This window comes from Dermacentor variabilis, chromosome 9 (assembly GCF_050947875.1).
Source record: "Dermacentor variabilis isolate Ectoservices chromosome 9, ASM5094787v1, whole genome shotgun sequence".
NCBI lineage: Eukaryota > Metazoa > Arthropoda > Arachnida > Ixodida > Ixodidae > Dermacentor > Dermacentor variabilis.
This window is the reverse complement of record NC_134576.1, coordinates 42,023,829-42,051,737: the sequence shown is the minus strand read 5'-3', so window position 1 is coordinate 42,051,737 and position 27,909 is coordinate 42,023,829. Positions and strand designations below refer to the sequence as shown.

At 47.3% G+C, this 27,909-nt stretch overlaps 1 protein-coding gene across 1 annotated transcript in view; it reads right to left on the bottom strand.

The window, feature by feature from the left end:
* The window catches only part of LOC142558313 (uncharacterized), a 113,221-nt gene that overhangs the window by 7,348 nt on the left and 77,964 nt on the right, over window positions 1-27,909 (bottom strand). Inside the window, exons 10-11 of the mRNA XM_075670462.1 lie at window positions 24,042-24,190; window positions 23,155-23,505 (exon numbers count right to left, since the gene is read on the bottom strand). Of these exons, the coding sequence (XP_075526577.1) occupies window positions 23,155-23,505; window positions 24,042-24,190 (500 nt within the window). The remainder of the gene's footprint in view (window positions 1-23,154; window positions 23,506-24,041; window positions 24,191-27,909) is intronic.

Sequence of the window (27,909 nt, the reverse complement as noted above, 5' to 3'; positions counted from 1 at the left end):
CCCTGACTTATACATAATAGAATATGTATATTCCGGTAGACGCAATGCCCAACGTACAAGTCGTCCAGTTGGATCCTTCAAAGAGGAGAGCCAGCAGAGGGCGTGATGATCGGTTACGACGCAGAAGCTACGACCGAAAAGGTACGGCCGGAATTTCGCGACCGCCCATACGAGCGCGAGACATTCTCTCTCAGTAATGGAGTAATTTCGCTCGGCCGTGGAAAGAAGGCGGCTAGCGTAAGCTATGACACGGTCTTCGCCCTGTTGGTGCTGAGCGAGGACAGCGCCGATGCCATGACCACTCGCGTCAGTTCGTACTTCAGTGGGCGCAGAAGGGTCAAAGTGTGACAGAATTTGGGAAGTTGTAAGCCGCTCAATCAGGGCAGAAAAGGCTTTCTCCTGCAGTGGTCCCAAGAGAAAGAGACGTCTTTCTTAAGAAGGTCAGTGAGAGGGTGAGCGATGTCGGTAAAATTTTTCACAAATCGCCGGAAATAAGAGCATAAGCCCAGAAAACTACGGACATCGTTTGTTGAACAAGGTACAGGAAAATTTCGCACGGCGTGAACTTTCTGTGGATCAGGTTGGATTCCGGCGGGGTTTACGATATGGCCGAGCACGTTAATTTCACGGCGACCGAAATGGCACTTGGAGGAGTTTAGCTGAAGGCCAGCCCTGCGAAACACGGAGAGTATGGTTGTGAGGCGCCGCAGGTGGCTCTCAAAGTTCGGCGAAAACACAATCACATCGTCCAGGTAACAGAGGCATGTAGACCACTTCAAGCCGCGCAAGAGAGAGACCATCATGCGCTCTAATGTAGCTGGCGCATTGCATAATCCAAACGGCATGACTTTAAATTGGTACAGACCGTCCGGTGTGACGAAGGCGGTTTTCTCGCGGTCCATCTCATCGACGCTAATCTGCCATAGCCGGAGCGGAGGTCAATTGGTGAAAAGTATTGGGATCCGTGAAGGCAGTCAAGAGCATCATCAATGCGCGGCAGGGGATAAACATCCTTCTTTGTTACCCTGTTGAGGTGACGGTAGTCAACGCAGAAGCGCCACGAGTTGTCTTTTTTCTTTACTAAGAGAACCGGTGATGCTCACGGGCTACTGGAAGGTTCAATGATGTCCTTGTCCATCATCCTGTCTACTTTCTGTATGATGGCCCTTTCTGTTGCGGAGACACGATATGGGCCGCCTATGAATGGGGCTGGCGTCACCGGTGTTAATGCGATGCGTGACAACAGATGTCTGGCCAAGTGGACGGTCGTCCAAATCAAAGATGTCCCGAAAAGATGACAGGAGGTGACGAAGAGCTGTTGTTTGCTCGGAAGGAAGGTCAGGGGCGATCATCTTAGAAACATCGTCCGCAGGAGTCGATTACGGAGGAGTGGGTGACAAAGATCCGTTGGTACTGACGAAGGATTCAGAGGTCAAAGAAGAAATCTCAAATTCTTCCAAAGGAGTGATATGCGCTATGGCGATACCGTGTGGCAGCACATCCGACGAATATCCAAAATTGAGGATGGGCACGCGAGCGCAGTTTTCGCGGATCCGGATTAAGGTGCTCGGTAGGGCAACATTGCGCGACAAAACCACGTCAGGAATCGGCGACACGACGTACTCGCCATCAGGTACGGGAGGACAGGGCGTCAGGAGGACATTTGTAGCCGCCTGTGGAGACAGCCTTGCAAACTCTGCAGAACATAAGCGGTGTGAAGCACAAGTTGTTGCGTCGGCAGGAAGCGGCAGATCCAACTGTACAACACCTGCGGAGCAGTCAATTTGGGCAGAGTGTTTCGAAAGGAAGTCGAGGCCGAGAATTAGGTCGTGTGGACAGTGTTCAAGGACGATAAATAGAAGAACGGTATAATGGCCCCAAATGGTCACACGTGCTGTGCACATTCCAAAGACAGGTGAAGTACTCCCATCGGCGACTCGCACAGTGCACGGTACGGCGGGTGTCAGAACCTTTTTGAGCTTTCGGCGGAGAGCAGCGCTCATAACTGAAAGCTGCGCTCCTGTGTCAGCGAGAGATCTAACAGGAACGCCATCAACTTCAATGTCCAGTAGGTTTCCACATGTAGGCAGGGTCAACAGAGGATTTGAGGGCCGGGTCGGAGTTGCAGTTTCACCTCCGGGAGCTGCACCGCCTAGTTTCCCAAAGCGAAACGACCGGTTGCAGAAGGGGACGAAGAGCGGTGAACGAGAGGCGAACGGGACCTACGAGCTTGCGGAGACGGGGAGCGGCTGGATCTTTGTGGAGCACTGTCGGCGTTGATGTTCCTAGTCGGCGTATAGGGCGAGAAAGTACGATTGTCTGGTACTTGGTGGTAGTGACTCGGAGGCGATCACCGAGGAGGCGACGACCAATGGTTGCGGCAATGACGGGCGATGTGTCCAATACCAGAACAATTAAAACAGATAGGTTTATCATCCGCTGTGCGCCAGTCAGCTGGGTTGCGACGAGGGGGCGGAAAGCTTTGCGTCTGGGAGCGAGCGGCCGGAGAAATCTGGTAGGTGTTTGTATGGCGGACCGAGCAGAGAGATGGAATGCCCAAACTTGCTATTTCCTCCCGAACGACCACTTGTATAAGGGAGATAGCGGGCACGCTTTCCCGACAGTCAGAACGAACTGGAGCCGGAGCCATGGCCTCAAGCTCACGGCGAACGATGCGCGTGATTTCTTCCGGTCCTGTGGGCTGAACTAACCACGGCGGGTCTTCGCAAGAAGATGTCGCGGCGGTATTGGGCAATCGGTCGAAAGTTTGAGCGACGCGGCGGCTCTTCGCTTGTTCGAAGCGCCGGCACTCCTTTATAATTGCATCCACAGTGGCACAATCCTTGCACATCAGGAGATTGAAGGCATCGTCAGCAATACCTTTCAATATGTGACCAATCTTGTCTGCCTCGGTCATGTTGCTATCAGCCTTGCGACAGAGGGCCAGCACATCCTGTATGTAGACGACATAGGATTCTGTGGACGTTTGAGCGCGACACGCAAGTTCTTTTTTTTGCCGTCAGCTGACGACCGACAGGTCTGCCAAACAGGTCTCGCATTTTTTCTTTGCAGACATCCCAGCTCGTTAGGTGAGCTTTGTGTGTCGTACCATTGCCTCGCAGTTCCTCTTAGGTAAAATGTCACGTTTGCTAGCATCATTGTTGGATCCCACTAGTTGTTGTCGCACACTCGATCGTACATCGTAAGCCAGTCCTCGACGTCGGCGTTGTTCGTGCCACAAAATGTCCCTGGGTCCCGCGGATGAGTGAGGATGACCATTGGCACGGGCTTCTGAGGCGTTGTCGCTTTTGCCGGTTGATTTGCCATTGTGGCGGCAGGTAGATGACGTCCGCTGCGAAGTTCCGTGATTGTAACCCGCACCTTCCACCAAAATGTTGCAGGAAGAAAGCAGGCCCACGAGTGTAAAATAAGGTATATTTACAACTGGCGTGTATGGCGTTCAGGCAACTGCCGGACTTCGTCGTCGTCTAGTCCAATTCAACTGCTTCGTTTCCTTCACCGTAACAATATTTACAGATAGTGGATGATAGCGTACAGCTAGCAGTAAGAGCGCATCAGACCGACTGGGCGGGTGGAAGCGACTCTCTCTTCTCCCAATGGGCCGGCTCTCCCTTAAATACCTCCGGCGTCCCTCGTCGGCAGGAACAAGTTTGGGCGAGTTCTCGTCGGCAGGAACCAGGCGGGGCAGAGGGATGACGTCGCCCGCGTCGAATTCTTGATTCGTCGCGGAGAAGTGGGAGCTCCCGTCGCCTTGTGGTAGTCACGTGGTGCATGTAGTATGGCAGCCCCCGTCGCCTCGTGGTTGCCACGTCGTGCTTGTAGTATAGCACAACAATGGACGTTGTCGCGAAATCACGCCCGAGTTCGCTATGTTCGCGGTGAAATGTTTTTTGAGCGTGATAAAGACATTACAGACAAAATCTAGAATGATTGCCGGCACCGGTGGTTGCTTTGGTCGGCGGTGCATGGACAGCATGAAACAAATTCGGGGGGGTGGGGGGGCTGAAGCCCCTTAAGCAGCCCCCCCCCCCCCTGGCTACGCCCCTATGTGCAGCAGTGGCAAAGAGTAGACAACGAACATTAAGCTTTGAGTATATTGAATATTTTGCTTTCTTAAAGTACACCCCTTTCAATTCTGAGCGCGAAATGTATCGCTTCAAACAACCGCGTTGGTGAAGGCACTACCGTGTTTAACGGGACTTTAAAGTGGGGCGTTTCCGTAGCAATTGCGAAATATTTTTTTTCCCTTGTAATGCTTGCACCCAGTAATTAACCTGTGCATGTAATTCAAGCGGTGGATTCAATATATTTATTAACAAACGTGACATGAGGGACGGTACAATAAATGAATGTTTAAGTACTATATTGTTATGATGGGTCTCTATCACTGTAAAAATATTTACACCCTTAAGGGTGTTTACTTGTCACGCGGGTAACACCCCTACCGTTAAGGCCTTACAAAAATACATTTAAGGAGTAGGATCAAATTGTTGGTGGGAATCAATGATGGCATCTTTTTGCCGAGCTTTTCTTGCAAGTACAAATGATGACAGCTGTACCAGGCGACATAAAAAGTGCATTGAATAAAGTTTCATATCTATCCCTGTGAAATTTTCTTTTCGGATATTTCTGCTCGCCCAGGGCTGTCTGAATGATTAAATAGTTTTCAACAACGTCTTTTGTCATCGCACGTCTGGTTGGAGCTCCGTTGTCGTCCTCTATAAATTTTTGTAAGGCCCTAACGGTAGTGGTGTTAACCGTGTGACAAGCAAACACCCTTAAGAGTGTAAAAATTTTGGCAGCGTATAACATCTACAGAGTCATTATCATCATCATCATCATCATCATCATCAGCCTGGTTACGCCCACTGCAGGGCAAAGGCCTCTCCCATACTTCTCCAACAACCCCGGTCATGTACTAATTGTGGCCATGCCATGCCTGCAAACTTCTTAATCTCATCCGCCCACCTAACTTTCTGCCGCCCCCTGCTACGCTTCCCTTCCCTTGGGATCCAGTCCGTAACCCTTAATGACCATCGGTTATCTTCCCTCCTCATCACATGTCCTGCCCATGCCCATTTCTTTTTCTTGATTTCAACTAAGATGTCATTAACTCGCGTTTGTTCCCTCACCCAATCTGCTCTTTTCTTATCCCTTAACGTTACACCTATCATTCTTCTTTCCATAGCTCGTTGCGTCGTCCTCAATTTAAGTAGAACCCTTTTCGTAAGCCTCCAGGTTTCTGCCCCGTAGGTCAGTACTGGTAAGACACAGCTATTATATACATTTCTCTTGAGGGATAATGGCAACCTGCTGTTCATGATCTGAGAATGCCTGCCAAACGCACCCCAGCCCATTCTTATTCTTCTGATTATTTCCGTCTCATGATCCGGATCCGCCGTCACTACCTGCCCTAAGTAGATGTATTCCCTTACGACTTCCAGTGCCTCACTGCCTATTGTAAATTGCTGTTCTCTTCCGAGACTGTTAAGCATTACTTTAGTTTTCTGCAGATTAATTTTTAGACCAACTCTTCTGCTTTGCCTCTCCAGGTCAGTGAGCATGCATTGCAATTGGTCCCCTGAGTTACTAAGCAAGGCAATATCATCAGCGAATCGCAAGTTACTAAGGTATTCTCCATTAACTTTTATCCTCAATTCTTCCCAATCCAGGTCTCTGAATACCTCCTGTAAACACGCTGTGAATAGGATTGGAGATATCGTATCTCCCTGCCTGACGCCTTTCTTTATTGGGATTTTGTTGCTTGCTTTACGGAGGACTACGGTGGCTGTGGAGCCGCTATAGAGTCATTCTCATCCCACCTTTACTTGCTTTTTATGTAGCCTCCAGCACGCCGGTAAAAATAATGTTACTTTCTCACCTTTATGGACAACTGATCGCAATTCGCGACTGAGGCGGTCGTTTTCTCTGTGCTTCTGCACGCGCAACTATATTTGTCTGTAAGTTTCATTACTGAATTTTTAATTATTAACCAGTTTTCTTCAACGGTTCTTTCCTGAAACTAAGGGAAATGAGCACCACACTGACTTGTAGCTCAATGTTAATCGTTCGAAAATCCTCTCCATTGTAGTTACGGATTTTTTTTTTATTCAGATACCCTAAAGGCCCTTACGAGCATTACATAGGGGGGGGGGTTAACAACAGGATATTTCAAACACAATTAGGGGGGGGGAGGCAATAGAGAACACCGTGGTAAAGATCACCGAATACAACAAGAAAATATAAAAAAAGAGGAAAAGAGAAGAACACTCCGTACAAAGCATGTAGATACACTTACAATGCGTCAAAGGCATAAAATTCTGCTTTTACCCAACATGCGTAAAACTGCGCTTCAAATTACTTACAAATGAGTCGTGATCACGTATAGAAGCACTTTCTTTTGGCAGCTTGTTCCAGTGATGAATAGCAAGAAAGATCGGTGATTGTCGCAGGAGATTCGTACGCGCAAACATGGGACGCACTTTGAAGGAATGGTCGAGGCGGGGGAAAATTTTTTGTGGGGGCTTCATATGGGATGCTGTAAAGGATGACGGGGTATGATACAACCTGTGGAAGTGGGAAAGCAGTGCTAACAATCATCGTGTTTCTAGAGACGGTAATTGGAGGGACTCTTTGATAGCCGTGATGCTGGATGTTCTAGAGTATGTTCTAGTGATGAAACGTGCTGCTTTATTTTGTAAAGATTCCAGCTTGTTTATTAGGTAAGTCTGATTTGGATTCCATATTATGGAAGCATATTCAATCTTTGAGCGAACTAGAGCTGTGTAAGCTAATAATTTAGTTGAATGATTTGCTAAATACAAATTTCGCCTAATGAATCCAAGTGTTTTATTTGCTTTCGAAATTATTTCATCAATGTGATCATTCCATGTAAGATTAGAAGTTAAATGGACTCCCAAATATTTTAATGTAGACACATTCTCTATGCATATGCTGTTCATAAAATATGAACTTAGGTGAACGTTACTGGCTCTGGTAAATGTCATTGTTTTTGTTTTAGAAACATTAATTTCCATTTGCCATTGCTCGCACCAAAGTGAATTTTTGTTTAGGTCTGCCTGTAAAATATTAGTGTCTTCAGAGGTGATAACTTGTCTGTAAAGAACGCAGTCATCTGCAAACAACCGAACTGTTGAGGTCAGGTTGTTACTGATGTCATTAATGTTTATATTGTTTAGAAGAACACGATGACATGCTGAATTGTGTGATTGAGTGGTCACTTAACATTGATAAAAAAAGCTAGGCAGTAGATAACATGGAAACATCTAGGTAATACGAGATCGGGCATAGTTGCTGATGGCAATGCGACCCGAGTGGGATGTTCGCCCATTTGCTTAAATTTAAATGTAGCACACAAATCGTCAAAGACGGAACAGCGGGAAGGGCCGGTAGCACATCTATATAGAGAACTGGACCTTGAAATTCCAGGAAAACTAAATTCGCTCTGAAAGCGTAGTGGTACATTTGGAAATCGGGCAATAATATTCCTGATGCAATTGAGCAAGGCCGCTGTACCGTAAAGGTATTCCAAACTGTTTCTATTCCATTTCTGCAATCAGCCCTCCGCGATTGGTGAAATATTTTTAGGGCCACCCCAACTTCGCCTATCTGTTACGCGGCGTCACAAAAACCTCGAAAACTTCCCATCTGATTGACTATACACAATGATTACGCATGATTAGACTGAACAAAAGAAAACTAATAATTTCCGGTTCTACGCCCTTACCGTACTTAGCCTTGTGCTATTGGTCAAATGGCTACGTCCACTTCGCCTGTCTACCATGCGATGTCACAAAATCGCGAAAGCACACCGCATTAAAGTGGCCTGTATGTATCAAAGATGCATTAATATACCGAAAAAAGCAGGGGCGCTATAACGTAAAGGTATTCCAAACTTTTCAATTCCAATCCTGCAATCAGCCCTCCGAGATTGGTCAACTTTTTCGGACCACCCACACTTCGCCTGTGTCTTATGCGACATCACGAAAAGCACGATAGCTCTCAATCTGACATGACGTGTATACAATGATTATGTATGATTGGACCGAACAAAAGAAAAATAATAATTTGTGATTCGACTCCTTTTTGCCATTAACCATCTGCTACTGGCCAAAGGGTGTCAGGCTGCACCCGCTTTACGTGTATGTCACTCAACGTCACAAAACCGCGAAAACTCATTGTGTCAAAGTGATGTGTACGCGTTAAAGATGCATTATATGGCGAAAAAAAAAACTTTTTTTTTTCTGAATTGCCGGAGAGTGCCCCGTTTCGAAAGGAATAAAAGATGGCTGCCACCGATAGCTCGGACACTGGCTACTCGCACCTGCCGGAAAGCATGGGTTTATCTGCATATAATAAAACTTTTTGCGTGGCCATGTAAGGTTACCGAGCCTTTTCAGCACGTACGCGTATACGACATCGCTCTGCCAACTCTTCTTTGCTGAGGATCCGTTTTAGCGGCATTTTTAACTGTCCTTTGCACGCCGCCGCTATTTTAGACAAGCCACCGCAGGCTGAGTAAAGCAAAGCGGAACAATCACAGACGCCGGCAGCACCCTCTTCATCCGTTTATCTATTTTCAGTGCGCTGGCTCGGCCTCATCGAAACCCTCTTCAGTTGAGCATGCTCCTCGCCTCTTGTCAGCGAATTAGATAAGAAAAGCCGCTCCATGTAGGCAATGTTATTCGTTTTGAAAGCAAACAAAAGTGACCTCCTATAAACGTGGAGAGCGTTTGATTGGGCTGTTTAGGCAACGCTGCGGGTCACCGCCCGATGCTTGCGTAGGCGGTTAAGGCCGATCCACACGACGGACAAAGTCTGTGGGCCGATCGGTCACGTGATGCGACGTCACGGCCCGCCGCGGTCCGGTCCGACGCAGAGCACATCCACACGGCGGACCGCCATAGCAGGCGGCAGAGCAGACCAACCAGCTACACTCTCGGCCGGATGTCATCCTTGTTATCATTCCGGCTCCAGTCCCACAAAGCAGGGAACTGCTCAACGAGGGATACAAAATAAAAGACCTCCTCGTCACTCCAGGAGGACACGTTGTTTAAAAAATATATCTGATGCACGCACGTGTAGGTGGAACGATGGACATGAAACGACTGGCTTGACTTGCTTTTGCTGAGCCGAAAACTAGATTTGATTTGGCTGAAGACACTCTGTTGCCGGACAACATTCTTTGCCTACGCCAAAATTGCTGCGGTTTGCATGCGGTCCGCTGCCAAAACTGAAGCGGGAAAATCCTCGGCGATTTGTTGGACCGCGAGGGCCGCAGTCTTGCGCGGGCTTCGCGCAAGACTGGTGACGTCTTATCTGGTGACGAACTGGTGACGTCTTATCACGTGTGATGCGCGGACCGCGCTCCAAAAGAGCAATTTGGTCCGTCGAGCGGATCGGCCTTTACGGAAATTTGACGTCAGGAGATTGGAATAAAAACATATTCGAATAGTTTTACGTCACAGGGCCCCATATTTTTTCTTAGGAATTGCAGAAGACTGCATTGGGGGGGGGGGGGGAGGTCCGAAAAGAATAGTAAATCGCTGTCCGCTGATCTTTTGCCCTGGATACTCAGAGCGGCTTGGGAGAATAGATTTGTTTGCGTATAATACAAATCCTTGCGTGGCAGTATAACAATGTCTAACGCTTTCGGAACGATTACGGCATTGCTATGCCAACTCTTTTTCGCTGAGGATCTGTCTTAACGGCATTTTGAACGTTCCGTTGCACGCCGCTGCGATTTTCGACCAGCTACTGCAAGCTAAGCAATGGGAAGCGGTCCAATCACAGACGACGGCACAACTCTGCTCACCCGGTTGTCTACTTTCCCTGCGCTATCCCGGCTCAACCGAGCACCTCTGCACTTGTGTGTGGTCTTCGCCTGTCGTCAGCCAATTAGATAAGAAAAACATGCCAAGTTATATAGTGTTATTCGTTTTGAAAGCAAACGAAGGTTAGCTCCTATAAATAACGAATGCGTTTGGTCTAGCTGTTCAAACAACGCTGCGAATCGCTGCGTAATGCTAGCGTCCGCAGGTACGTTAATTTGACGCCAGGAGATTGGCATAAAAAGATATTGCAATAGTTTTACGTTATAGGGCCCCACTCATGGTGAAATGTAGATGTATTTCGCGGTCATTAAATAGCTCATCATTCAGGTACGGCTATACGTGATTCCACAGTGCTTCTGTGATGAGTCGAAATTCTGACTTTTTGACGCTGTTATCTCTGTTGGGTATTCTTTCGAGCACATTTAATTATATGTTGTTGCATTCAGTGCATACCCACATGTCCTCTTTCATTGTGTCCTTAGCAAAGTACAAGAATGCGTATGCAGTCTGCTACGTTTTCTTACTTGGAATACAGACACACGCACAGAAAAACCCTACAAAGTTTCTTCGAATTGCGTCACTACAGAACAATGTTCTGCCCAGGAAATAAATGACATTTGCTTAAGAAGCAAAGGCAATCCATTCATAAATACACTAATCACAAATACTAACATCTTGGCGACATACTTTACAGTCATTGTCAATCGCCAATCGCAATTAGATCGAGGGAGAGCATGCTTACGTCACCTTGCTGCGTCACCGCTAGCCACGCTTTGCAGTGACGCGTGCGTAATCAGCTGGCGTAGGGCCCAACTCCGACGCGGCCTATTCAAATACATGTAAAACGCAAAAACATTTTGCTGAGGTAACCCTTGGGCCGATTTTAATGAAATTTGTTGCATTTGAGAGAGAAATTAAGTTAAATTATAGTGACTGTTGGAAGCAGAAATTCGATTTAGGCCCTGAAATTTGTCAGAACGTTTTCAAAAATTCGAAAGCCTGAAAAGAAATAGAAGCACGAAGTTTAGACATTCATAGCTCTGCATCAAGAACAGATATCGCGATTCTGTAGATCCTTCAAAGCGGACAAATACGATTAGTCATTTTATATCTTACGTGAATTTGTTACGTTCTTTGCAAGGCTTCTGCAAAAGCTGTATTCGCATATTACTAAATGTTTTGAAATTTATGTGCAACATATCAATTTTGTCCGTTTTTGATGTACTATTAGATTAAATTCACATAATTCGGGACGCGTCAAGCTCGGCTTGGCGGTCCCTACGTGGGACTAGCCGGTTGGCGCGGTGTCTCCCCTGCGTCTTCTCTGGATCGAAATAAAGTTGCTTCACTCACTCACTCACAAAATTGTATTATCATTTTTTCTTGCTGAGTTACAGAGTTGTAAACTTGATAGTTTTGTTTTCTGAATACTTTCGATTTCTGTGAATTTTTAATAAAAAATTGACGGCCTAAATCGAAAATTCGAAACTAGCAGTCACTAGATTTTAAGTTTTTCTTTTAAATGCAACAAACCTCGTCGAATTCGGTGCAGTGGTTGCCGAGAAAAATTAGTTCTCATTTTACATGTATTTAGATCAGAGCAACCGAGATAAAGCTTTCTCTTAAATGGGATATAATAGGGCTCAGTGAGATTAGGAAGACAAATGAAGCATATACAGTGCTAAAAAGCGGGCACGTCTTGTGCTACCGGGGCTTAGTGGAGAGACGAAAACTAGGAGTGACATTCCTGATCAATAAAGATGTAGCTGGTAACATACAGGAATTCTACAGCATTAACGAGAAGGTGGAAGGTCTTGTGAAACTTAGTAAGAGGTACAAGTTGAAGGTCGTTCTACGCGCCTGCATCCAGTCATGATGACTAGCAAGTCGAAAGCGTCTATGAATACGTGGAAGCGGCGATGGGTAAGGTCAAAACAAAATACACTATACTGATGGGTGACTTCAATGCCAGGGTAGGCAAGAAGCAGGCTGGAGACAAGTCAGTGGAAAAATATAGCATAGGATCTAGGAATAGCAGGGGAGAGTTATTATTAGACTTTGCAGAATGGAATAATTTGCGGATAATGAATACCTTCTTCCACAAGCGGGATAGCCGAAAGTGGACGTGGAGGAGCCCGAATGACGAGACAAGAAATGAAATAGACTTCATACTCTGCGCTAACCCTGGCATCATACAAGGTGTGGACGTGCTTGGTAACATGCGCTGCGGTGACCATAGGATGGTAAGAACTCGAATTAGCTTAGACTTGAGGAGGGAACGAAAGAAACTGGTACATAAGAAGCCGATCAATGAGTTAGCGGTAAGAGGGAAAATAGAGGAATTCCGGATCAAGCTACAGAACAGGTATTCGGCTTTAACTCAGGAAGAGGACCTTAGTGTTGAAGCAATGAACGACAATCTTATGGGCATCATTAAGGAGTGTGCAGTAGAAGTCGGTGGTAACTCCGTTAGACCGGATACCAGTAAGCTATCGCAGGAGACGAAATATCTGATCAAGAAACGCCAATGAATGAAAGCCTCTAACCCTACAGCTAGAATAGAACTGGCAGAGCTTTCCAAGTTAATCAACAAGCGTAAGACAGCTGACATAAGGAAGTATAATATTGTTACGTGTGGAAAAACACAGATGAAAGAGGCTGTATACAGGGTATTTACACCGGAGCCAGGCCACCAGGCCGACACTCGCCCGCGCCAAGGGCACAGACCCACTTCGTCGTCGTTCTCGCGGCGGCTCGTCCCTGGAGCATCGCTCCATGATATCGTAATACTATGGATAGAATTGAACATGCTCTCAGGAACGGAGGAAGCCTAAAAGCAGTGAAGAAGAGACTAGGAATAGGCAAGAACGAGATGTATGCGTTAAGAGACAAAGACGGCAATATCATTACTAATACGGATGAGATAGTTCAAGTGGCTGAGGAGTTCGATAAAGATTTATACAGTACAAGTGGCACCTACGACGATAATGGAAGAGAGAATATTCTAGAGTAATTTGACATCCCACAAGTAACGCCGGAAGAAATAAAGAAAGCCTTGGGAGCTATGCAAAGGGGGAAGTCAGCTGGGGAGGATCAGGTAACAGCAGATTTGTTGAAGGATGGTGGGCAGATTGTTCTAGAAAAACTGGCCACCCTGTATACGCAATGCCTCATGACCTCGAGTGTACTGTAATCTTGGAAGAACGCCAAGACAACCCTAATCCATAAGAAAGGAGACGCCATTGCCTACAACGCCTACATTGCCTACACTGCCTACATTGCCTACATTGTCCGTTGGCTACAACATATTTACTAAGGTAATCGCAAATAGAATCAGAAACGCCTTAGACTTCAGTCAGCCAAAGGACCAGGCAGGATTTCGTAAAGGCTACTCAACAATTGACCATGTTCACACTATCGATCAGGTGATAGAGAAATGCGCTGAATTTAACCAACCGTTATAGATAGTTTTCATTCATTACGAGAAAGCATTTGATTCAGCCGAAACCTCAGCAGTCATGGAGGCATTAGGGAATCAGGGTGTAGACGAGCGGTATGTCAAAATAATGAAAGATATCTATAGCGGCTCCACAGCCACCGAAGTACTGCAAAAAGAAAGCAACGAAATCCCAATAAAGAAAGGCGTCAGACAGGGAGATACGATCTCTCCAATGCTATTCACAGCGTGTTTACAGGAGGTATTCGGAGACCTGGATTGGGAAGAATTGGGGATAAGAGTTAATGGAGAATACCTTAGTAACTTGCGATTCGCTGATGATATTGCCTTGCTTAGTAACTCAGGGGACCAATTTCAATGCATGCTCCCTGACCTGTACAGGCAAAGCAGAAAAGCGGGTCTAAAAATTAATCTGCAGAAAACTAAAGTAATGTTTAACAGTCTGGGAAGAGAACAGCAGTTTACGATAGGTAGTGAGGCACTGGAAGTGGTAAGGGAATACATGTACTTAGGGCAGGTAGTGACCGCGGATCCGGATCATGAGACTGAAATCATCAGAAGACTATGAATGGGGCTGGGGTGCGTTTGGCAGCCATTCTCAGATCATGAACAGCAGGTTGCCATTATCCTTCAAGAGAAAAGTGTGCGACAGCTGTTTCTTACCAGTACTCACCTACGGGGCAGAAACCTGGAGGCTTTCGAAAAGGGTTCTACTTAAATTGAATGATGGGTGTAACATTAAGGGAATTAAGGGAAGGGAGTGGGAAGAGAGCAGATTGGATGAGGGAACAAACGCGTGTTACTGACATCTTAGTTGAAATCAAGAAAAAGAAATGGGGGGCATGGGGAGGACATGTTATGAGGAGGGAAGATAACCGATGGTCATTAAGGGTTACGGACTGGATTTCAAGAGAAAGGAAGCGTAGCAGGGGGTGGCAGAAATTTAGCTGGACGGATGAGATTAAGAAGTTTGCAGGGACAACATGGCCACAATTAGCACATGACGGGGGTATTTGGAAAAGTATGGGAGAGGCCTTTGCCCTGCCGTGGGCGTAGACAGGCTGATGTTGATGATGATGATGAAGTGTCATCTTTAAAACCATAAATTATGTTTCTGACAAACTTGAGTTGAACATGAATCTAAAATTACTGGAAGAATGGTGTGCTAAGTGGTATGTGAGTATTAATTTAGAAAAAAGAGCACTACAAGTCTGCCTTACCAATAAAAAACAGAATCTGGTGTTTTTACAGGGTCAAACAGGGTCAAACAAGTAGAGGAATATAAGAATTTACGAATTACGATTACGTCCAGACTTATATGGACCGCGCACATTGATGACGTATGCTTTTCAGCTCGTAGACAATTAGGTCTTATTTAAACACAAATTAAGAAGATCATCAAACCAACTAAAAAGCAAGGCGTACAAAGACATAGTAAGACCTGTAGAGTACGCAAGTATTCTGTGGGACCCTCACATAACGGCAGATATATAAAAAATAGAAAAAAATTCGAACATTAGCGGCTCGTTTTATATACAACCGCTATAAACGCCGGGACTCTCTGTATGCTATGTTGCAGGAAGCAAAGCTGGAATGCTTAAAATAACGCGCAAGAATTGCTAAATTAAGTTTCTTAACCGCTTATATTTTTCGAAACTAGGCATTGATCTCCAAAAACACATAACTAAGCAATCATTACAAAAATGTCGTCATAGGCATCAACACTTTATTGAACGTAATTTTGCTCGTGCAAATGTTTATAAGTATACATTTTTACCCAATACAATCGCAGATTGGGATGCACTGCCACAGGATTCTCTCCTCCTTGCCCCTGATGAGTGACTTGGACCGCCAGAACGCAGTGTCTGTGAGATGCTATGTTGTTAACGCTGCGCGTTGCTTCTCTTTTATGGCTTTTTCTTACGCGTGCAATATCTCGTTCAGTTTTCTATAAGCGTGCATCGTAATTTATATAGTGTCTTTTTGTAAATAGGCGTGCTTTCTTTTTCAAGGTCGCATATTTTTGTACTTCATGTTTTCTGCCTCTCCTTCTTGGGCCGCATTCGGTCCGCAGTGTGTGATAAATAAAGATAAAATAAGTCATCGTCGACATTTTGCACTCTTGCTCTAACAAGCACAAACTCACTGCCTCCTACCATCCTCAGGCCTATGGCCTGACTGAGCGACTGAACCGGACCATCACCAGCAGGCTAAGTACGTCATGTCAGACCACCGCGACTGGGACATTACGCAGCGCTACGTCACGTTCGCTTACAATTCTTCACGCCACGAAGAAGCCGGTTATTCGATCGTGGCCCTTCATTGCCCTTGGACCGCTTCACTTCCCTGTGCTAGTTCCTCGAGGAGCGAGTGTGCCTGCGACGCCACTGCCCACGCTGATCACGCGAGGCAGCTAGCCCGCACTCGTCTGTCGGCATCACACACACACAAAAAAAAAAAAGATCGAAAGCGCGTTTACAAGCAGCGGCACCATGACACATTTTCCACCAGGTTCCCTTGTGCTACTTTGCCCCTTCTCGTCCAGTGGGGCTATCGGAAAAACTCCTTCCTTGCTATAACGGCCCTTACAGCGTCCTGTGTGAAGTAACCGATGTCCCCTATGAGATAGTCCCCGTCAGCTCTACCATGTCATCTTGTGACCTGATGTTCAGGTCACAAGACTAAAGCCTTACTGCACTCGTCCTGATGATCCTGCTTGACGCACTAGGACGATGCTTTTTCTGCCGGCGGTCGTGCTACGGTGAAGTGAAGAAGAGAACGACTACGGGTCCGAAGACGGAAAAAAGTATGTGTCCGTTAACGTTCTGTGTTTGTAAATCCATCTTGTAAATAGTTTTATACGGGTAACAATATTGTTACATTGCAGAAGTCACATATAAAAGTCGGCTTGTCTTAAAAGCTGCTGCCGCGCTACACAAGGCCCTACATGATATACCGTCTGCTTGGCGATGTGAACTACGAGATCTCTCCGCGGGACTCACGTGTCCCCTCGGACATTGCGCATGTGTCCCGGCAGAAGCTTTACTTTGCCGCTAGTTGACCTCTCTTATATTTACCGCCGAGACGGCGCCTTTGCAGGCGGGGGTCATGTTACGGCGCAAACAAGAATGGCGCCAGTCAGAAGACGATTTGACGTGTGGAGGTGGAATCACTCTCGGCAGCCATCTTGTTTATGCATGGTTGTCTCTCGTGTAACTATTGTAAATACTATAACACCGAGGACCGATCAAGTTGTCCAGCGCTGTTTATTCCAAAAAAGGCAACGCCCCAGCTCACGCGCGAAGAAGTAGAAGAACAGGGAAGATGATGATGGCTATGTACAAATGAAAATGACGAAGTACGTTAATAGTGCTTACACTAACTTCCCCCGTCATGGAAGCGGCCAGCCTGGCCGCAGATTAGAGATTTTCTAAACGGGGAGTGAAGGGCTCCATCCGCGAGACGGGAACGATTTCGGCATTCCGGCGGCGCCGGTCAGTGACGGAGTGTACTGGGCGGACGAGATAGTTCACTGCAGATGTTTGCTGCACAACGGTGTATGGGCCAATGTAGCATGGAAGGAACTTCTCACAGAGGCCTGGGGTGCGAACTGGAGTCCAAAGCAGGACTTGGTCTCCAGGGTGAAACCGTAGGTCACGGCGTTTGTTGTCTCAGTGACGCTTGCGCTCAGCTTGGGTAGCTTCTGTGCTTTGCCGGGCGATTTGACGGCAATGTGCAACTCGGCCAGCAAATCCTTTGTAGCGTTTGCTACGAACGGGTGGATGTCTGATTTTCCCTTTATTCATTACTTCTCTCCACCTTGCGGGTTTCCGCAGAACTACTACGTCATACATTGCCTCTTGTGCGTCATGTCAGCACCGCAAACGCTCGACATCACCTCCTGCCGGTTTACTACAACCTCGCCCTTGCCCGGACGCACCTTTTGAATTTGTTGGTATTGATTTATATGGCCCCTTGCCGTTGACACCCTCCGGTCACCGTTGGATTGTCACTTCGGTCGACCATTTAACAAGATATGCCGAGACTGCCCCCCTGCGATCCGGTACCACTTCTGAGGTCGCCGACTTCTTGCGCTCCATCGTTTTGCGCCACGGAGCTCCTCGTGTCTTATCAGTGACTGTGGCAAGGCGTTCATTTCACAAGTTCTCGAGGAAGTTCTCGCTCCACTAATACCATCCACAAATACATTCTACCTACCATCCGCAAACCAATGGCGTTATTGAGCGCTTCCACCGTACGCTGTCTGACATGATTTCCATGTACATGCGTCCTGACCACAGTGACTGGGATAAAATTCTTCCTTTTGTGACATTCGCATATAATGCTGCTATTCAACGGACTACCGACTGCAGCCCTTTCTTCCTTGTGTATGGACGATCTCCTTCCACCATATTCGACAGAGAACTCTTTTTCGCACCTTCGCCTAACGCGTCGCTTCCAGATTTTGCTGCCTGAGTTGCACATTGCCGTCAAATCACCCGGCAAAGCACAGAAGCTACCCAAGCTGAGCGCAAGCGTCACTGAGACAACAAACGCCGTAACCTACGGTTTCACCCTGGAGACCAAGTCCTGCTTTGGACTCCAGTTCGCACCCCGGGCCTCTGTGAGAAGTTCCTTCCATGCTACATTGGCCCATACACCGTTGTGCAGCAAACATCTGCAGTGAACTATCTCGTCCGCCCAGTACACTCCGTCACTGACCGGCGCCGCCGGAATGCCGAAATCGTTCCCGTCTCGCGGATGGAGCCCTTCACTCCCCGTTTAGAAAATCTAATCTGCGGCCAGGCTGGCCGCTTCCATGACGGGGGAAGTTAGTGTAAGCACTATTAACGTACTTCGTCATTTTCATTTGTACATAGCCATCATCATCTTCCCTGTTCTTCTACTTCTTCGCGCGTGAGCTGGGGCGTTGCCTTTTTTGGAATAAACAGCGCTGGACAACTTGATCGGTCCTCGGTGTTATAGTATTTACAATAGTTACACGAGAGACAACCATGCATAAACAAGATGGCTGCCGAGAGTGATTCCACCTCCACACGTCAAATCGTCTTCTGACTGGCGCCATTCTTGTTTGCGCCGTAACATGACCCCCGCCTGCAAAGGCGCCGTCTCGGCGGTAAATATAAGAGAGGTCAACTAGCGGCAAAGTAAAGCTTCTGCCGGGACACATGCGCAATGTCCGAGGGGACACGTGAGTCCCGCGGAGAGATCTCGTAGTTCACATCGCCAAGCAGACGGTATATCATGTAGGGCCTTGTGTAGCGCGGCAGCAGCTTTTAAGACAAGCCGACTTTTATATGTGACTTCTGCAATGTAACAATATTGTTACCCGTATAAAACTATTTACAAGATGGATTTACAAACACAGAACGTTAACGGACACATACTTTTTTCCGTCTTCGGACCCGTAGTCGTTCTCTTCTTCACTTCACCGTAGCACGACCGCCGGCAGAAAAAGCATCGTCCTAGTGCGTCAAGCAGGATCATCAGGACGAGTGCAGTAAGGCTTTAGTCTTGTGACCTGAACATCAGGTCACAAGATGAGAGATGAGAGTTCGACAGTAGGAGTCGGCCCGCTGAAGCGAGACGAAATCAGATCGTGATGAAAGCGTAACTTGGTACAGGGGCGTTATCGAGAGCTGGTGTGAGGCAGGCGTAGCATCGGAAGGACTTGGTGGGGAAGACGACGGCACGTTACCGAGAGAGAGTGAGAGTGGGTAGCGATACAATGCGTCTGCATCATGATGACTTTTTCTATAGTAAAGTCATATTCCTGCAAGCGGAGTATCCAGCGTCCTAAGCGTCCTGACATGTTTTTCATTGATGACAGCCAACACAGAGCATGATGGTCGCTGACGATGGTGAAGTGGCGGCCGTAAAGGTATGGGCGAAATTTCTGAATCGACCAAGCGATAGCCAGGCACTTTTGCTCTGTAATGGTGTAGTTCCGCTCAGCTGGAGAAAGTGTTCGGCTGGCATATGCTATCACTTGCTCTTTAGAGGCTGCATTACGTTGCAGAAGTACTGCGCCAATACCTTGTGCGCTTGTGTCAGTATGGAGTATGGTGGGGGCTCGATTATCGAAGTGGCGAAGCACTGGTCCGGAAGTAAGATGCCGCTTAAGAGCTTGGAAAGCCGACTCGCAGTCGCTAGTGCATGTGAAAGAGGCACCGGTAACCAGTAGCTTGTGTAGAGGAGCTGCTATTGCTGCGAAGTTGTGTATAAAATGACGAAAATATGACGCCAAGCCGAGGAAACTACGTAGATCTTTCTGTTGCTGGGGGCGAGGAAGCTGGAGAACGGCAGCAATCTTTTCGGGGTCTGGCTGGGTGCCATATTTTGAGATGACGTGACCCAATACTTTTATAGTCTTGCTTGCAAATTTGCATTTTTTGTATTAATCTGGAGACCAGCATTTGCAAGGCACTTGCGAACTTCGTCTAATCGATGAAGATGTTGGCTGAAGTCAGACGAAAAGAGGACAATATCGTCCAGATAACAGAGGCAGGTCTTCCATTTTAGACCACGAAGTACGTTGTCTATCATGCGCTCAAATGGGCCAGGGGCGTTAGAAAGGCCAAAAGGCATCACGTTAAGTTCATGAACTCCGTCTGGTGTAGCGAATGCGGTCTTTTCCTTGCCGGTCTCGTTCATCAGAATTTGCCAATAGCCTGATCGAAGATCAAGGCTGGAGAAATACTCCGCCCCTTGTAGTGTGTCCAAAGCGTCGTCAATTCGAGGTATTGGATATACGTCCTTGGGTGTGATCTTATTAAGCGCTCGATAATCGATGCAAAAGCGAACGGAGCCATCTTTTTTCTTTACCAGGACCACGGGAGAAGCCCATGGGCTAGATGAAGGTAGTATTATCTTCCGCGCAAGCATGTCAGCAACCTGTTGTTCAATGACCTTTCGTTCGGACGGCGATACACGATAGGGGCGTCGTCGTATTATAGCGGAACCATCGGTTTCGATGCGGTGTATAGCCGCAGGAGTTTGGCTCAACACAGGGGAACAGCTATCGAAACAGGCTCTGTGCTTTGCCAAGACCACCATTAAGGCTTCGGACTGCGCGGCTATTAGGTCAGAACCAAGAACGGCTGGAGGAGGGAAGGAATCATCCAAACCTGAAGTTGGTGCTGGCGATGAAGAAGGGCAAAGCGTGACTATAGAGACAGGTAGAGTGTCGGCGAGGGTTGCCACAGTCATCCCTTTGGGCAGCATCACAGGATCTGGGGTCGTGTTGCAAGCAGACAGAAGGGCGCGGCCATGTGAAAACCGGACGACACAGGTCGCATTGAGAATTCCGCGTGAAGTACAGCGGGAAGAAGGGGCGACTAGGGCGTCTCCGTCGGCGATCTGACTGGATGTCGGGTCTGATCTGATCTGATCTGACTGGATCTGACTGGATGACGTCTTCGTGACCAGGACGCAGGACGTAGTCTGCAGCGATGGCCAAGTTCACGCATGAAAGTGAAGAGTCCGTAACAGGTGCAATCGCTGTATCCTTGATATGGACAACTTCCTCTCTACATGAAATGACGGCTGAAGCAGAATGTAGGAAGTCCCAACCCAGTGTAAGTTCATGGATACACGTTGGAAGGATTATAAACTCAATGTGGTGGCGTATGCCGTCGATGAGAACACGAGCAGTACACTGTGCGTCGGGGTGGGTGAATGCATTATTAGCACCACGCAAAATAGGTCCAAGATAAGGTGTTTTTACTTTCTGGATCCGGGAACACAGATCACTGCGAAGAAGAGAAACGGCGGCACCGGTATCGATGAGAGCTAACGCGGGATAACCTTCGACAGTTACAGAAAGCATGTTGGCCGGGCGAACAGGAGGAATTTTTGAAGACCGATAAGAAGCAGTTTCCCCTCCAGAAACTGCAACAGTTAGTTTTCCGAGTGCTGGTCGTCGAGATGGGAAGTGGGGCGAAGCGGTGATGTAGAGCGCCGGTAAGGCGATGGAGAACGACGTCTGGCGAAACGGGAACTATCAGGCAGATTGGGAGCAGCTGGAGGAGGCGGAGAACACTGTTGAGGGAACGAGTGCGATCCGGGATAGTAGGCGTCTGGTCGGCGAGTGCGGTCTCTCTCGTGCTCAGCATAGCCTCGTCTTTCATCTGGCTGGCGGCGGCGGCAGAAGCGAGATATATGGCCGCGTATACCATAGTAAAAACAAACCGGACGAGGTGGACGCAACTAAGGGTATGATGGCGCAGCAAGTGCTCTGGTTCCCATCGAAGCCAAATGGTCATAGGAAACGTCAGTAGGCACGTAGGTCACGGTAGAGGTGGGTAGCGAAGCAACATCCGCGGTGTGGGGCGCGCTACCGGAGCAAGATGCGTCGTGGGTGTAGTCATCACTGTCACCTCTTGCTTTACGACCTCGCGCTAGTCAAAGGTGGGTATTGGGGCGCAAGCAGCAGGTGGAAGCCTTAGGACTTGTAGTTGAAGCTCTTCGCGGATGATGGTACGGATAAGAGCACGTAGATTTGGAGAATGGGGAACCTGAGAATCGCTGCTGTCATGTGGAAGACGAATAGACTGCAGCTCGTCTAGGCGTTGACACGTTGAAGTGATGTCTTGGACAGGAGCCGGATTTTGCACGATTAAGGCGTTGAACGCGACAGACCCAATGCCTTTTAAGATGTGGCGAACGCTTTCGGCTTCTGTCATGCTAGAATTCACACGGCGGCACAGAGCCAAGACATCCTCTACGTATGAGGTGTAAGACTCTTGTGGAAGTTGGCGGCGCGTTCCCAGCTTCTGTTTGGCGACTTCTGCACGGCCAGACGAGGAAGCGAAGATTTGCCGCAGCTTGGAGGTAAACGTGGACCAATCCGCGATTTCGGATTCGTGGTTGAAATACCGCGTCTTTGCAACACCGGTCAAGTAGAAGGCGACGTGCCTTAATTTCTGGGTGTCGTTCCACTTACGGTAAGAACTCACGTGGTCGTAGTGGTCAATCCAATCGCCGACGTCATCACCGCGGAGTCCCGCAAAGACAGGGGGATCGCGCTGAGGCCTCGTTAGTCCAAGAAGGCGCCGCAGGCGGGGTCGTCTGTGTGGTAGGGTTGGAGGCGCCGGAACGGCCGGAGTTGGAAGTGTCCATTGTTGTAGGGGTAGCTGGGCGCAGGCGGCGACCTGAACGGAGCCCCAGGGAGGACGGGAACGCGAGTGGACGTCGAGGTCTTGACGTACCTCCACCACTTTATATTACCGAGACCGATCAAGTTGTCCAGCGCTGTTTATTCTAAAGAAGGCAACACCCCAGCTCACGCGCGAGGAAATAAAAGAACAGGGAAGATGATGATGGCTATGTACAAATGAAAACGACGAAGTACGTTAACAGTGCTTACAATACGTCTTGATATGTGACTTCTGCAACGTAACAATAACTTAACAGCCATATACTGGTGGCAAAGTAATGCTCTATCGCTCTTCTTCGCACAACCTCTATCTAACTCTGAGAGCCCTGTACTTCAAAATAAAAAAAACGCCGTGAGCATCACAGCGTCCCTAAAGGATGTAGTTATATAAAAGTGCTAGGGCCGACCAACCACTGGCACAGTGTTACAAAACTTCTATGGAGGAAAAGTGCTGGCACTTAACTTCTGATCATCATACCTTGCTGGTGAAGCAGCGCATTGACACGGACACAGAGAAGACGCACAAGACGACACAGCAGCGAGTGTAGTCTTGTGTGTCTTCTCTGTGTCCGTGTCAGTGCGTTGCTTCACCAGCAAGGTATGATGATCAATCACCAACTAGCCCAACTTTCCACATTACGTACCTTCTGGATGACGTGGCAGCGTACTAGCGCCTTCTTCTGCTCGTTCCACGCCTTGGCCTCGAAGGCCGTGAAGCCGTAGTTTCCGCTGCCTCCGCACGTGGTATGGATGGCCCTGAGCTGGATGGTGTCCTTGCCCGCAGCCTTGAGCACTTGGTCCATGTCGCGGCGCGACTCGAGCATCCGGAAGGCACTCGAAGAGAGCACTGTCAGCACCAGCTGGTCGCCGGAGTCCTGCATTCTGCGGCGCACCTCTCCGATGGGCAGCTGGGACACGTCCTGCCCATTGACAGCCACAATGACGTCACCTTCCAGGACGTGCGAAACTTGGGCCGGGCTGCCGTTCTTCACTTTCTGCGTGGGAACGATGCCGCCGAGATGTTGATCGAATAGATTGAATGAGTGAACACGTAATTGCGACCCGTACTTCAGAATAAAGCAAACCTACGTATCTGTATAATGAAGTTTGCACACCTTTTAACCGTCTGAGGGACCTGTTTTACCAATGCCCGAAATCTACCAAACATTTTGCAAGCGCTGCACTGCGTTCGGCGCAATTTCCTTTCTACATCGAAGCACTTGTCTACTCTATTTTGTCCGACGCATATTCCAGTATGCCACGCCTTCTCTGCCCGATGTGCTTCGCACCACGTGGACACTTCTCAGAAGACTACGCACTTAGTGGCAGGCAAACCTTATAAAGATGTTTCTTGATTTTTTTTCTCAAACACCAATTGCCATCCCCACAATTAAGCTCAAGCACTTTCTTCCCCGTGGGCATCGCGCACACGACTTGCCGAGGACCTCACGGAGAAGAGCGCCCTATACTATTTTTTTATTATTTCTCCCAGCAATCTTATCTGTTTAGAAACGACGAGACGAGCACTTACCTCGACCATGTAGAACCTCCTGTTGTTCTCCCCATCCACCTCGACAATGTTGACGCCAAAGCTCCAGTACTTGCCGAGACTCTTTGTCCGGAACAAAAGGACGTCCATCCTCTCCTTTGCTGTGATGGACTTGTCTGCGGACTCGCCGGCTGAAAGAATAGTTGAAAGCCACACGTCTATAGTTGACTGCACTCATCAGTTAGAAGAATGCTGCAAGCAAATTAATATATATCTGTACTAATTAATCGATAATCAGTGAATTCGTTTTCTTTGTTCTTCACAAAAGTGACACATTGTGAAAAGAACTAAGGAGAAAAAGCCATTACTTGCTGGCGCGTGGTAACTCTTGGTCACGCTTTCGGCACGCACACCAAGGAAGCAACATTCTCAAGAACAAGCGCAATGCGCGGGACAGCTCGTTGGCGCGAGAGGAAATGCCCGCAGAAACGTGAGCAGAAAATGTACAAAACTGGCTGACGTGAGTATAAGATACATACACTTCATAGGGAACACAGCGATTCATTTGCTATTCACAAGAATTAAGAACAAACAGCCACTAGTGTCATTTTTTTAACAATTGACAAGTGAGGAAGTCCGGAAGGCTTTTCCGTAAGAAAATGGCTGCATGCGAAGGAAGTGCCAGGTGTTGGGAAATTAGGTAGGCAATGAAAGGTGTCTCCATGCGCTTCGAGGTATCGCAAGTGAGTGAAATGCTGTTTCACCGAGCCAAAGCCGCTGGATGAAAACAAGCACGCGATGAGTGCGTCCTGAGGCCAAGCTGCCAGGGCTCAGTTAAGAGTTTATAAGAATTTTGTTTTTCATTCCGTAGGACTTACTTTTCTCACGTTACAAGTAATCTATGTAGCTGGAAAATAATTTTGCATCTGGTTGGCCGATACGACGATGTAACAATGTTAGTTTTTATTTCACTTCGCTTTCTCAGTGAGGCCATGATGTGAAGGATGCGAAGCCAGCAGCACTATAGCAATCACATCTTTAGCGCACTCCGGGACTGTCATGTCTAACGTGTCTCACGAAGAAAGCGCAGTATCATTATTTATGCCCTCCCGGTATTTATATATATATATATATATATATATATATATATATATATATATATATATATATATATATATGAACAAGAAGAAAGGAAACCGAGGGGCCCGATTTTTATTACCCATTTGATATGTGCCAACAAACAAGGACAGCATAGCGGAAATTATATGCAGTTCCTAATTGAATTAAATAAATAATAAATTCATTGAAATGAAAGCGGATGAAAACCCAACTGGCCGCAGGTGGAATACGAACCCACGTCTTCGCATTACACGTGCGATGCCCTTAAGAGTTGAGCTACCCGTTGAGCGCTGAGAAAGTATGGTTCGATAACCACGAAGCTGAGATCGGGCGCTGGGACACCTGCAAGTACAATCTACGAGACTTGTTTGGGAAATCCGTTGGACGGCAGGTCGCCGCGAAAAAGATGCTCGCGTAACGTGCACAGACGTGTGCAGAATCCTACGTCTCGTACATAGAAGACGTGTTATCGCTATGCCGAAAGGCCGATACCGAGAACCCGGAGGATGACAAGGTTGGGCATATCTTTTTTTATTTGTTACTTATTTATTTACATATACTGCAGCCCAATACAGGGCTATACAGGGGAGTGGGAACATTATACATTACTATACATTACACATTAAAAACGCACACATACGCAAAAAGATGAATGACCAAAAAGAAGCGCTTTACGTGTTAGATAAGTGCTTACCAGTGGTAGCTATAAAATATTTTAGTGATAGTGAACGAATGTTACCGGGTAGAGAATTTCAAACCTCTATTGCACGTGGATAAAAAAATGTAGTTGAATGTGTTAGCATGGGCATAAATAAGTGTTATGTTCAAGGCGTGGGAGCTACGGGTACAACTTGCGTTAGTAAATGTGATATAGTTACAATAAGAAAGACCGTAGGTGGAGTTATTAATTGCATAGAAATGTTTGTAGGCTTCAATGTGTTAACGGAAAAGTAATTGCTCAATGTTCAAAGATTGCTGAACATGTGTTGGCGAGAAACCGCGGCTGTAATTTTGGCAAATGAAACGGATAGATTTTTGTTGAACGTTGTTGAGCGAGTTTATTTCACATTATTTGTAGGGGAACCAAATGACAGATGTATATTGTAGAACAAGGTGAATTAATGTTTTATATAATAGCAGTTTAGTATCGCGGGTGGTCTTAGCTGAAGTGCGGCGCAAATAACCTCATTTTTTAGTGCTTTCCCGTTTACGTGTTCAATATGTTTGGACAATGAAAGATGTTCTGTCAGAATCACACCCAAGCATTTATATTGAGACACTCTTTTCAGTTGAAGGTCATCCACAGAATAATCGAACAAGAGGGGGCTCTGTCTATTGGCAAATGACATCACGACTGTTTTACTACAGTTGATGTTCATTTTCCACGTTTTGCCCCAAGCGCAGAAAGACTTAAGGGATTGGGCAAGACGGTGGTGGTCATCAATAGAGTTAATAGATTAGTATAATACGCAGTCATCTGCATAAAGTCTGATTTTAATCGAGGTGCTACAAGGTAAATCATTGATGTATATTAGAAATAATGAAGGGCTTGAAGGGAAGCTGAAACGGTTTTCAATTTCCATGAATTGCTGGGGTTGTGAAGAACAGACCTATTAATTTACGGTTCTGAAATTTTTCTTTGTATTGTCAATATAAGGGGCAGAAATCGCTTTCTATATCCCCCACCTGCGGAAGACACAGTGTGGAAGAAGGACTTTTGAATACATCAGAGACTTCCTACTAGACAGACAGGCTCATGTAAAAATTGGAGGTTTTAGGTCCCAGCCAATCCCTATGGGCACCAGGGGTACGCCACAAGGACCCGTCCTCTCCCGTCTGCTCTTGAATATTGCTCTTATAAATTTGAACAACTCGATCGCATAGAAGGAATTCGGCACGCCCTCTATGCAGATGACATCACGGTCTGGGTGACGGACAGTCTAGGGCAGATGGAAGAGGCGCTTCAAGAGGCTGCTTCGACAGTCCAAAAATATGCCGAGGAGTGCGGACTGCGCTGCTCTCCGGAAAAATCGGCGCTTCTAATCATGCGCAGACGAGAAGATGAAGCTCCGGTCGAAATTACGGTCTATTACGCTGGAGATTGCGGTGATAGATCTGGTCTATTACGACCAGATCTATTCTAAATTAGAGGGAGCCTTCTTCGTGGATGCTGCAGGTCCGGTGGGAGGAGTCTCCACAATATCGGTGGTGCATCAAGGGGAGACGGTCAATGGACTTTCTGTTCGGCACGGGGAAATTGCAGAATTGGAAGAGGTGGCGATCGCCATGGCGGCTCCGCATCCTAGTCCAGAATACATCATTACAGACTCGCAAACTGCATATAGAAATTACACGCGGGGCCGAATTGCACAGCTAGCTTGCAGGATCCTCAAACAATCTAGGGTCTTCGCTTCGCGCAAAGAGCTGATTTGGGTGCCAGGTCACGAGGGTGCAGAGGGAAATGCGTGTGCACACGCTGCCGCCCGAGCTTTTCTGCCCCGGAGTCCCTCCTCCTCCCTCCCCTAGGACTCGGACTTCCCAGTGCCATTAATAACTTATGCAGACGTATTACAACACTTGCGCTTATCGCGACGAAAATACCCGGGCCCAACTAAGGGATTAGACAAATCAGAAGAATGCCGTTTACGAAGGTTACAAACGATGTCATTTAATAACCCAGTCAAGCTACATGCTATTGAGCCACAATCTTTTTCGGCCGAGTGTAAATTCTCCGGGCAGAAAGCAGATTTGTACCATGTGGTATGGGCCTGCCAGGCTAATAGTGCCTTAG